Source organism: Acanthochromis polyacanthus, chromosome 10 (genome assembly GCF_021347895.1).
Source record: "Acanthochromis polyacanthus isolate Apoly-LR-REF ecotype Palm Island chromosome 10, KAUST_Apoly_ChrSc, whole genome shotgun sequence".
NCBI classification, from domain to species: Eukaryota; Metazoa; Chordata; class Actinopteri; family Pomacentridae; genus Acanthochromis; species Acanthochromis polyacanthus.
In genome coordinates this window covers 13,296,677-13,309,675 of record NC_067122.1, presented here as the reverse complement: position 1 = coordinate 13,309,675, position 12,999 = coordinate 13,296,677, and the positions used below count along the sequence as shown (strand labels likewise).

At 39.6% G+C, this 12,999-nt stretch overlaps 1 protein-coding gene across 6 annotated transcripts in view; it reads right to left on the bottom strand.

Moving 5' to 3' along the window:
* diaph2 (diaphanous-related formin 2) overlaps nt 1-11,468 on the bottom strand; it is a 388,183-nt gene extending 376,715 nt beyond the window's left edge. For 5 of the 6 annotated variants that reach the window (XM_051954583.1, XM_051954588.1, XM_051954587.1 and 2 more), the window contains exons 1-2: nt 11,347-11,468; nt 10,334-10,709 (exon numbers count right to left, since the gene is read on the bottom strand). In XM_051954583.1, the coding sequence (XP_051810543.1) occupies nt 10,334-10,417 (84 nt within the window). In that variant the 5' untranslated portion in view covers nt 10,418-10,709; nt 11,347-11,468. Of the gene's footprint in view, nt 1-10,333; nt 10,710-11,120; nt 11,309-11,346 lie in introns of those variants that run through there. The other variant, XM_051954584.1, reaches the window with a different exon arrangement.
* Between the last annotated feature and the right edge of the window lie 1,531 nt (nt 11,469-12,999).

Here is a 12,999-nt window from a genome sequence, read left to right as displayed (position 1 = left end):
TTAAAGCCTCAGTCAGTGATGACCTCAATTTAGGACAACCATTGAGAAACCCGCACATCAGCACTGTACAGTGGTCTGGATAATTCAGACGGCCAAAGATGCATGTCCGTTATCATTGTCAAATCACAGATCAGAAATACTGCGAAAAAAAGATGCCCTGTTCTGAATGTCAAAATAAAAATATTTAATCCACAAATCTAGACTGTTGCTCTTCAGCATTTCAATAGGGTGCACCAGAGCTCCTGCTATAAATTGATGCGCTGCCCTGCCCAGTGGCCCGGCGAATGAATATAACAGATTACAGATGTGACAACGTTTATCGAAAAATACTCCATGGATTATGTTGAGAGTAAAATCAAAAAGCTGGTTTTAACTGAAGAAAAACACAACTCCACCAAACCTCTAATGTTAATTTACATGAGAGTGTCACGTTTGCCAATTATTGTCATAAATGTCGAAATTGTGTAATTTTTCTTCGTGTAATCTGATAGGATGTACAACACAGCCAATGCCGTGATCAATTTTAAGGGAGCGGCACCAGACAGCACCAAATACCATCCATGTAACTGAATTAGATAAAGTCTAAGCAAGTTAATTGCTCTAAATAAATCTTGTTACAAAGTCCTCTCAGTGGCTGTCTTTGTAAACTCAGAGGTAGAACACAACACAGCCTCCACTGCTACAAAAGATATCTGGAAGCACGATTTATTTTTCTCAATATAATGTTTCACGCTTATCTATATGTTTGCACTGTGAGAACATCATTTTGAAGACGTGCAAAGAAGTGGAAAAAAGAGGCCAAAAGACACTGAAGACCCCACTTACAACTGGGGTTTCATGCACTCTAAACTGACGCTGAGAATATATTGACTGCAGCAGCCACATAGACATACAAGTCTCCTTTCTGTGTGTTTTTCCTCACAGTATGCCTGTAATTATTCCTGAATCCTTAAATGACAGTAAACATCTGCTCTACTGTGTTGCGTCTCATTTTTCACAAACTTTGGTGGAGGTTTTCTTCCTCCTGGCTACGACAGCAGCACCACAAGGAGTTTTACAGACTCGTCTTTGCAGAGTAAAACACACATCAGGTCTATTAACATCGGTTGGTTTTCCAAATTTGACATTTCGGCAAAACTCTGCACGGGTAGCAACAAAACTGAATGCTAGTGGTGTACATCACTAAAATACCAACTTAACTATTGGAGGTCAATTTAATCAACAACTTGATTAGCAAATCTCAACAGCATTTACACAGTCTTTCTACAGACAACCTACCTGAACGTCAACCCAAAACAATTCTAATATTTGATTGAGTCATTCTTTTAAGTGAAAAAATAAATAAATAAATAATGTGACAGCTGTTTCTCAAATACGAGAATTTGCAAATCAGATATCTTGAGGTGTTTAACTGGTGTTTGGACAAAACTAGCAATTTAAAGATATTATGGTAATTTGTATCAGTCCTATTTTATAATAATACTGATTAATAAAAAGACACATTGTCACAAAGAAGTTATCACAGACTTATGAGCTATATAACTAGAATTGACGATGTCTGATGTGTGTTTTTGTTTTCAAACTGTTATTTTAGAAACAGAGTGTTCCACACATGATGTGGTTTACATTTACCTGAAGTGACAATGGAATTATCTCTAGCAAAAAAAACATCTATATGTGAGTTAGTCATTACAAAAGGCAGCAAAGAAGAGAGTAAAATCTAGAGTGAAAGATTCTGCGTGATTATAGAGCACATGGAACACATATAGTGTTGTACTGTAGGCAACGCCACAAGCATACACTGGGGGCCAGACAACAAGCAACAGACGACACCACCTCTTACCACAGCACAGAAAAATCTGTCACATACAGCATAATGGCATCCTTGTCATCTCAGCAAGCTGATTTGCAAATCATTTAATCAAGCATAGACTGTGAGGTTGCTTTCCTCAAAAAAGAAAAAAAAAATCAGGTCATAAGCAGAGATCGCTCTTCTTGTATATAGTCTCGGTGTGAGATACTTGTTTCAATCACATAACAAAAACATCTCAGAGCTTGTGATTAATCTGAAAAAAAAGGAAAATAAACAAAAAAGAATGCACTAGATATCTGCGAGAGCTGGTGTGCCTTTAAAAGGGCATGAATCTGTGGTCGCTTTATTATTTCAGGAAAGTGCTGGTACTGTTTACAGTTTCCTAAAACAGCAAGTACTGAAAAGGGGAAGCACACAAAAGGCAGTGCAGCTAAGATTTCAATGGCTCCACACTCGATGGCCTCATCATGTGACTGCAGACTAGCACAGCACTGCCCGCAGGTTATCTCCGTCTCCGTTGAAAGCAAATTTCTGGTACTGTATCCTTCAGGGTCGGCAAGATATGCATTACAAAAGCCGGGGTTTGTAAGGAAGGACGGAGATCTTCTTAAATTGTTCATGACATCACATAAAATGTCATTTGGATTTTACAGACTACTGAAATAAATCTGTTCCAGCAAAGACTGTATTACATGTGCTTCAGGAACTTTACGGTGTTGCAGTTATTATTCTGATTTATTTTAGCCGGGATTTAAAGTCGAGCTTAAATCATGCAGCGATCACACCTGCTGAATCAGTCGTTTCCTCTAATTGCTGACATGTGCAAAAGCATGCGAACCCATGACCCTATTTTTATCTGCAGGCTGCTGGCTAAGTGGTGGCTGATAATGCTGCACATAACCACAGCGCTAGGCAGCAGAATGTTGAAAAAGAAGACTCCCAGCATCTGAAAATATGCTGCTGCAAATGTCAAAGTAGTGACTGTACCTGTCACATTGCTCTGTGATATCCCACAATACCCCTGCTACATTTTAAAATATGATGACTCATGATACGTCTGTGTCAAGCCTTTTTCACTTGACACATATCAGGCAGTGCACCAGGCTCTTCTCTGTCAGCCAGTCAGTAGCTGCTCTGCACTGACCTCTTTTCATAGAGCATCTAGCCTTACATGAAGGATTTTTTTAATCAATTCTACAGTTCAATTCAATTCAAATACACCATCAGCTTGCTTTAGAAAGACTTACATCTATAGACATTCTTCTGTAGCATGGTATTTTTACAGTAAATCTGTCTCCCATTTGTAATTTTCACCACTGATTGCAATGCACAGCTGTTAAACCAGCCCGCTAAAATCAGATTTTTAACTCGCACTGAAAAACTCTAATTCAAAGCATATCAATAACACAAATAAACACCTCTTCTGAGCAAATGCAACAGAAGGAAAGCTCACCCATTGCAATAATTTAACATCAATTCGAGTGAAGGAGCAGGGAAACCCCTTCATCCTGGCCTGCATTAGACTCAGCCAAATCACATCCTCCACTCATGAGGCATCAAACTGCTCCATGCAGCTATGACCAACTTCCCCGTATGATTCATGTATTGCTACAGAAAGAAAGGATGCACTGATGCTCAGGTTGTCTGACACAGACTTTTTTTTTTTTAAAAATAAGTAACAGCAAGCCCAATAAACTTCCCATTCTCAAGCCTTGGATCTAATCCATTGATATACATGAATAAGGCTCATCTCGGAGGGTGACATTAGAGCAGTGAATGTGTCGGTTTCCTCCACTGTGTGACTAAAGCATTCTTCACTGCTTCCTCTCTCCAACTTCCTGAATGCCATTAAAACACTCACATGTGGTCTATTTCCTGCTGTTTTTCGCATGCCTCCGAAACACAATTGCAGTTATATTTATTCAATAACACATAATGAAATGCAAAGTAGCACATGGAAGAAAAAAGAAACGGGCAAAAAAACAGGCATTACTGCATCATAAAACTTGTTGAGAGTGACCAAGCAGGAGATGCGAAGCCTCAAGTCTGCAACAAGCTGACAACTTGTACTAACCACATGCTAACATGACCTAAAATGATCCCAGAGGGTTCCCTAAAGCTCATGTATCAAAGCGTTGAAAGCTTCAAATGCCACAGCTTCCACCAGCAGCAGCACAGTAAGCCATTAAATATGATTCACAATGTGATACTGTCAGAACTGTCAAAACCATGAAGATTACCCACTGCCTAGCTGTACACTCGATTCTGACATAAAACCTTCATATTTTCAAATCTGGGGTATAGCCTAATGTGTAGCAGATCTGGGTGGCTCTAGTCAGACTGAAGAGTAAAACAAGAAAAACTTTTTTTTTCCCGCAATATATATGTAAAAAAAAAAAAAAAAAAAAAAAAAAAAATCGATAGATCGATAGACTACCATTAAGTGTTTTAAGTAAGAGTTGTCAGGCCATCAAATGTCGCTACAAGAGCTTTAATGCAGCTTAACATTGATTCTTAGAGTCTCTGGAACTCTTCTGGTGGGATGAAAAACCATTCTTCCAAAACATATTCTCTTGCGGTGTTTTGGTGATGGTGGTGGAGAGCACACAACTAAAGTTTGGTGACTGGAAAGGCCAGAGCTTTTGATTCAGATCATTTTCATACTCATGAAACAATCCAGTGGGCTTGATAATGTGCAAGAGACCACGCCCATCAGAGTAGAGGTAAAATAAAAGGGAAAGGAGATCAGTCAGAACAAGTCTGCATTGATTCACAGTTACCCGTTTCTTTAAGGTCTTGATTATACTCTGCTGGACAACTGCAGACATCCACAAATGACTAGTTGCTGTGGTTATACTACTTTTCCAGTGCACAGGAGTCTGCTTGGAAGATTCTGTTGCATACATGTGCAGTCTTATCTACATATTGTGCACATAATTGCACAAACTCATATTTTCAACTGCGTGTGCACATATTCAGAGGGGTCCACGCAGACCCTTGTGGACTGAGGGGTAAAATTTAGTTATAGGGACATTCTACCCTAAATTCTGGAAATAATTATTGTTGATACTCAGTAACTTCCTTAAATCAGTTTCATTTTATCTAATTCTTGTACAGACACCTGAAATAATTCCACAGAGAGAGTATAAAACACCAGATATATGCACTGTAAGCAGTTTAAATACTAGTTACTGTTAGGTCTTTGATACACAGAGGCTGTGACTGGACACACTGCAGTTACCTTTAAGCTTCAATGGAGCTTAAAACACTACAAAATCAATTCGAAAATAGCTAACAACAGAACATTATACAAACTTGTCAACAGAGCCATGTGACACTGTTCAACTTTACCGTTTTCCAGCTACTGACCTTACAGACATGTTTGTAGGTGTTAAGAATGTGCGTTAAAGCTTTCAGATGAACTTGTATGCTTCTCTCTTAGCAACATATAACATTTATTACGTATCATACAAACTGGCATGATGATATCTTTCGTATTTGTGGTGCTCATTTGGCACAAAGTCTTTCCAAAGTTTAATCGTTGCCCTGTGAGACTGTTACTAGCTCCACATTGTAGCTGCTGACAATAATTGGCTGCACTCGGCTTACATTTGTAGCCAGCAGGTAACAAACTGTACTGACGTCTCTGAATATTTTAAACTAACACTGGGACAAAGCTTCACTGTGTCGTCCTGCAGCTTCCTAGCATAAGTGACAAAAAACGTCTTGTTTGTTTGTTTGAGCTCTTTCAGTGTCCAGTCCTGTTTCTCTGCTGGAGTTATTTGTTCTCAACTTGCTTTAATAATTTTATTTGACTCGTGTTGTTCAGCATTTGGTCAGTGTTTTGTTGTGTTTAATGTCTGTATGAATGAACTGACTTGACTCTGTTACGTATTTCCAGGAAAAGTTCCACAGTTTAATTCTTCATCTTACCTCTAGTATTGTGTCTTTTTCTTCATCTGCTCATTACTACTGTCTCTTTTCTATACCTTTTCTCACACAACATCCCCATTTTTCATTGAATAGTCTCGTAATGTCTTTCAGTTATGTGTTGACCCCACTGTCATCTCAATTCTTCTTTTTGGTCTTCTAGACTATGCTCCTCTTGTTCTCTTAAAATTCAATGGTGACACCTACATTGTCCACATGACCTTAAATTCTCCACACGAGCAGGGACACGCATGAATGTGACATGTGTGTCTTGCTTTAGTACTCTTACATGCACTAACATGATTGAATATTGCAAATCCTAGTGACGCACCAAAGTTATACTCGCCAAAGCAAATATGAATCAGACACTCTAATTTTATTTCTACTATGTGTTTTCAATCTATTTTAAAGCAACCAAAATGACTTACACTTATCTACACACATTTACATAATTATTAAAATTCTTGGTTCCACTAATGTCCTTTATCTGCCAAAAGTAATTTTCCAGTATCAACAGTATGTCTACCATTTTTTATTAAGTTATTATAACAAAATATATTAGGGACTATTATTTTTCAAAACATACTTAATGAACCACTCCGATCATAACTTTAGGTCGGCCTACAGACTGCCAATAATGAAACACTCTCTAACAGGCTCACCCTGTGACAGCACAGGAGCTAATTGTTAAAAGAAAAACAGAGAAGAGCAGACGTGCATCTGATAACAATGGAATAATAGAGCATAAATGGGAGTGAGCTTTAATTCACAGCCAACATGTATTATGAACATCTGTTTTTTTAACATTAAGTCCAGCACAATATTCTCCCTCACGTGTTATATCTTAAACAAGACATTAATTTTGATTAATTTTGATAATTTTAAAACTTAAACCATTTTAGTACTGGCCAACTGTCCTATCTATCTGCACTATGTATGTAATATTACTACTGTAAAAAAGTGCTAAATAGCAGACATTTATCTCAGTTATGCTGCAAACTAAACCACTGACCGCTTTCAGTTTCTTGACGCAGTGTATGTGCAGTACATGCACAAATGACCTTGATATACTGATCACCCTTCATCCTTTTGTTAAAAGCAAACAAGTATAGCCTGCTATGAGCAAACATGAATCAGCCCCTTGACTAATTAAATCACAAGGTTAAATTACCACCAAACCCGCTGCCGGTGAAGAAGATGGGTACTTCTTTTTTTTTGTAGTTAGAAAGTCCCAGTTCAATCATTTGACAAATATTACTTTTTTGGTTGTTCAAAAGGAACGAAGATTTTACAATCACTGCCGAAGAGCAGCTTAAGCCTTTGATAAATATACTGTGTACTTGAGGATAAAAGTCTTTTCCAGAGACATTCACTGCAGTTCACTGCTCAGTCAGTCCTTTTTTGGCACAACTGCTACTTTACTACATCAGTGAAAACATCATGAATTCCTCCTTACATCAAATCTGTCTGTGGGACAATGGGTTTGTTTGGAAAAAATATCACAGGACTGCATGTCATATGATATAAACTTCTTAGTACAGATAATTCAAAAAACTCACATTTTGGTGAATGAACTCATATGACATATAGGACATCAAGTCAGCTGTTTGAGAAAAGTTGAGAGGAGGAAATTCATGTGACTGTTCTTTCTTTCTCTAAATTTTGGCTGACATAAAAGACAGAAACTGAAGCTAAACCTTTAAGTTCGTAAGCAATCCAAAGTGCCACGTATATAAAAGCACCCAATAAATGTCCTTTTCCTACATTCAGATTGCTGGTTGAAAGTAAGCCTGCTCCTACACACTCTAACATATGAAGCCCCATTGTTATTACATGGATGTAGTGGGATGATTCTGCTCTCATGCTGCACAGTGAGGTCATCTTTTACTCTGGTATGTGGAAGGGTAGTATTTCTGCCTTTCTGGAAAACCAGCTCTCCTGAATTCCTTTAAAAGACCTCATTCCATTTGCCAGTTCAACTGGCTGTCGTACTATAACAACATCAAGAAAAGGACATTATAACAAAAAAAATAGCAAGAAACCACTGGTACATTTTGAGGTATGTTTATCTCAGAACACTGTAGTGCTATTCTAATGTCCTTGGCTGCGCTGAGTACCTACATCCTGGGCCCATAGCCCAAATGGTGTTGGTGTGATGTAATCCTGCCCAGTGACTTGTTAAACAAACACACAGCTCTCAGTGTTTCTCCTCTAAAGACTGATTTGACTTTGCCTCGACCAAACTGTGAAAGTTTGACCCCTTCCTCATTAGCCATGCAAATGGTACTGTACTTTCTAGCAGTTCTGAGTGTGAAAGCAAAGTGACAACCTCAACTTTGATCCTTCTCATTCTAGATCTTACCCTATGCTTGAGCCACGACCACATCCACACAACCTACACTGCATGTCAGGCATGCAGCTCTGTAGCCCCATATATAGCGAAAACTGTGCGTACTCAACGAATATGAGCGAGTCTTAAACTGTCCTAGAATGAGATTGCACAATTATCTGACAGACCTCTGAAAAGAAGCTATTGTCCTATTTGCCTTTAAAACAGACTAGCAGTATGTTCGCAGATTAAACTATGCATGCCATGATGCTTTTAAATTTCATCCTATTTACACATCTGCAAACAAACTTAGTGTATATTGGGGCAGCGAAAAAGTGGGGATAAACAAAAGACGACAAATCAGGGCTCCACCCAGGGATGAATAATCGCTTCCTCCTTCAAACTCCGAGCTGTGCCGAGATTTCTACAACAGCCACAGTTCAGGCTTCCTTTGCCTCCAACTGCTCTGTCCTCAGATCTGAAGAACAGGGAACGTGCCTAACCACGAGACTACTTCACAAAAAGCTTACACAGACGTCTCACAAGGGATTCGCTGAGAGCTGATGTCATCTTGGCGCTCTTGCAAACATTTTAAACTCTGGAGGCAGGATATTCACGAGTTGCAGCCTGTTGTCAGGATTTCTCAAAGCAACACCCTTCAGTAGCTCTGGGAGTGCATGTCTTTGCAGTCCACTCTGGGATTTCCTGTCTGGCAGTCATTATGGTCCCACTTTCTCTTACCCTAACCTTGCTCTGAACAGCCAGTGATTACAGTTTAAAGCTCTCTAGTTTGAAATACAGCAGCACTGACTTCCATGCTGTTTCAGTTCTAGGACACATTCATATAACACTAACAACAGTCACAACCTACACACAAAAACTGAGATCTAAACAAAATCTTCTAGTAAGTCATACATTCATGTGAAATCTGACTAACTAGTTTCAAGCATTTTCAACCTCAACAGTGGCTTTTTAGTTCCTTGTTTAGCAACTGTGGCTGCAACTAAACTTCTGACCAATCCCACCAACAAGGCACAACACTACTAAGAGTCGATTTTTGGCATCTGAGAGGCGACATTAATCAGAAAGGTTCAACACTAGCCAAACTTTCCATGCTGACAAACTTGGAAAAGCAGGAACTAAAACCAACAGCAGCCAAAGTTTTGTGTCTCTGGTTATGGAAAATTACTTTCAACCAGTCATTTCTGCAACTGCTGACAGCACTTAACACACGCAGTAGTTTAGTTTAGATTTACGATTTTACATTCCATTTAGCCCACTGAATACAAGAATGTGGTTGCAGTTTACCTAATGAGGCTGTTGTTGGTTTTGAATATTCTTAGGAGCAAGGGACACTGTTTACACAATTGCGGTTTGTTAGTTTGGGCCAACAAGTTGAAGCCCAGCATGAGTTGACATATCAGAAGTGACTGATTCAGATTCTATACAGAATACTGAGCTCCAATAATGCAGAAAAGGTTACCTCCTTTTCTAAAAACCACACTATTCCCTCTACGTAAAATATTACAGCAAGCCAAACCAACGAGGAGACTAAAAATGGAACAATTGGTCGAGGTTGTTTTCAGTTGTTATCGCACGAGCCTCAGGCTGACTAAGGGTATGTTTTATCAATCACACACACACTCACACAGTACATAAAGCCACCACAAACCACATGGACATCACATTACACAATGAATCATCCAGTAACTTGACTTTTTCTTTGTGTACATTTAAAGATATATATGTGGGGGTCAAACTGTCACAACAACAACACTCTAAATAAAACTTCCAGGGGATGTATTGACGGGAGTAATCACATGATGCACTGAGTGCTTTGAAAAGTGAAGCACTCAGCGAAACGGTATCTCTTTTGCTCAACTCAAACAGCTATTAGCCCCTCTGCATTGGGCTACATTAAATAGTAATAACAACACATCAATAAGTGTTTGTGCCTCATCCTGCAAGTCAACAGAGAGGTATCGATAACATGCAGCTTCCTAACTGCACTTAAGTCATGTTTAGAGTTGGTTTGATTGGAATTCGCTATTAAAACTGCACTCACTAACCTGCCATAAAATTAGTCAAAATCTTTACCACAGTGTGGGTAATAAATCTTTGCTGAAACTTTCTGCAACTGAAAACCAGTGTAACTTCCTGCTTTACAAGTTAAGAGAGAAATTAACCCCTGCTTGTGGGATTACATGATGTGACAGTTCACTCACACACTAACTGCCATGTGAGCAACTCTGAACACCTACCAGCTTCTTGTTTTTACCCTCATCCTCGCTGGATTTCTTTTTAGAGGGTTTGTTCGGATCCTCCCCACCGCTGGCTTGATCCATTGTAGTTTTAAGTTAGTCCCCCCCTGCAGAAATAACCAAGTGCGACCTCCTTAAAAGTTGACCACCAGCAGCGGGCTTTCTCACAACACTTGTCCGGCGCACTATACAAGTCAAGTGTTTTCAAAATCCATTCCGTTTATAGACAAACAATGAATTCCAAATAGTTGCCGATCACTATCCAGCAGTGGAGGAGGCAGCCTGAAGGGAGGAGAGGTGTGGTAGGATATACGTCCTGATGTCAACGCGGCTCAGCTGGAAGTCACTCCGAAGGCTCTCTTGGAGTAGCACAACACTGTGTAAACAACAAATGATGAGTCTATCACAGTGTCCCGGGTGTTAAGTTGCACAAATGTTTCCCTTCACACGTGTTTTCCCTGAGCAGCTTTGTTAGTATTCAGAGTGCAGCCACATTGAGTGAGGACAGTACATTGTGAATGGTAAAACAGATGTCAACAAACATGCTGCGGTTAGCTAGTTAAAACACCAGCGATGTGGTGTTACACTCACAGACACGTCGTTTTGTTTGGGAACTGGCTATATTGATAAAGAAAGCAAACTTAAAACCGCGCAACTTAGCAATAACGGGATAGTAACCGATAAGAAAAACGTTTCATGTCAGCTAGGATGCTAACAGGGTATTCCACGTGCCCTGACAACGCCGTTGTTCAGGTGACAATACAGACATTAATCAGAATTAGCGCACCGTTGTTGTAATATTGGAAAATCACCGTTGTTCTCTCTGCTTGGAGTACTTTACAGGGCTGTTCACTTAGCCAAGCTAGCAACTGGCGACTGTTACCCGCCGAATATTGTTTGTTTTAGCGGACATATTAACACACCGGCATATACAACACTAGTCTATAAATTACAGCGTGAAAAATAAATTACATGTCAAAGAAAAACTCAAAAAAATCCCAGCCGAAGCTTACCTTTGCAACCAAGCTTGAAAAGCAGGCCCCCGGTGATTCCGCCCACCTCGGGTCTGATTGGCCAATGGGATGCGTAAGAAACGGGGATTCCGGCTGCTATTGGTCAGACGGGCCGACAGTCCTAAGGTCGGATGGCGTCGTCTGGGAGGAGACTGTTGTGACGGGGAGGTCAGACTGATCTCACAGCGAGCGGATGGGACTCAGTCAGCTTTAAGAATAGATCTGTGAGAGAGCTAGACAGGGATGAAGAAACACGATAGGAATCTGCACACACCCTGGATGAGCCTGTGTGTGTCATGTTGCCATCACACAGACACACACCTTTACTGTGGCTGGTGTCATTCACAGAAGCATGGGTGTAGCTTTAATTTGTATAATGAAGGGATCCATTAAGCAGGAGATTTCACTGTTTAATTTAAATATATTTTTCTTGTAAAGGAGAACACACAATTCAAGTACCAAGTTGCAAATCAAAATATAATATTTTTCAATGCAGGCATTCTGTATTTCTTTCAAATATTTGTTGTTGAATCTAGTTAGTGTGCACTGATTATTTTTGACATTTCTAAAAATAAATATGTAGAATAAAGTGATTTTTGTGAAGTTTGGATTTGGTTCATTTTTTCTGATGGAAATGCATGCCACACATTATTAGTCAGAAAGCTGAAAATCCAACTGGACATGTTTCAAATTGAGGTTTTTTTTTCTAATATCAACTAGACACATTAATTGTCATGTCTTGATCTCTGAACTGTGCAAGTGCTGGCAGACAGGTTTTATTATGGCTGGAGAAAGCTAGGCTAGCTGTTTCCTCTTGTCTTTGTGCTAAGCTAAGCTAAGCTAACCAGCAGCTTCTACGCAACACAAGAGTTGTCCCAGCAAAGCTTTTGGGCACATTTCTCAAAATGCTTAAATGTACCTTTAAGTAATGTATTTAATGTTAATCAAACTTAAAACACTTAGTGGTTACTTTTCTTTGTTTTGTTTTGCAATATATTGTGGCTGTGGTTGAACAAAGGAAGCAATTTGAAGGTTTTGAGGAACTTAAGGAACTTGATCTCTACACACCGCTTTATCCTCACTAGGGTCACGGGGGGTGCTGGAGCCTATCCCAGCTGACTCGGGCAAAGGCAGGGGACACCCTGGACAGGTCACCAGTCTGTCGCAGGGCCACACATACAAATAAACAATCACACTCACGGACAATTTAGAGTGATCAATTAACCTCAGCATATTTTTGGACTGTGGGAGGAAGCCAGAGTACCCGGAGAAAACCCACGCATGCACGCGGAGAACATGCAAACTCCATGCAGAAAGATCCCAGGCCCAGGCCAGGATTTGAACCAGGGATTTTCTTGCTGCAAGGCGAAAGTGCTAACCACTACTCCACTGTGCAGCCCAAGTTATCCTGCCAATTTAATGAATTTACTGCAACCTGAATTCAGTTTTAAGGTAACAGAGAAATGTCAGTTTGAACAATGTACAATATTGAGTTGGTGTAATTACCAGCATTATTATGTCAACACAACTCGTCAAAACAGTATTTATAATTTAAAAGGTTTATCTAAATCAATAACTTTGCTTTTTTGATCTTACAGTCATGTATTTATTGGCAGTAATAGGTCTCCTGAATGACTTTTTAGGGTGTGATTG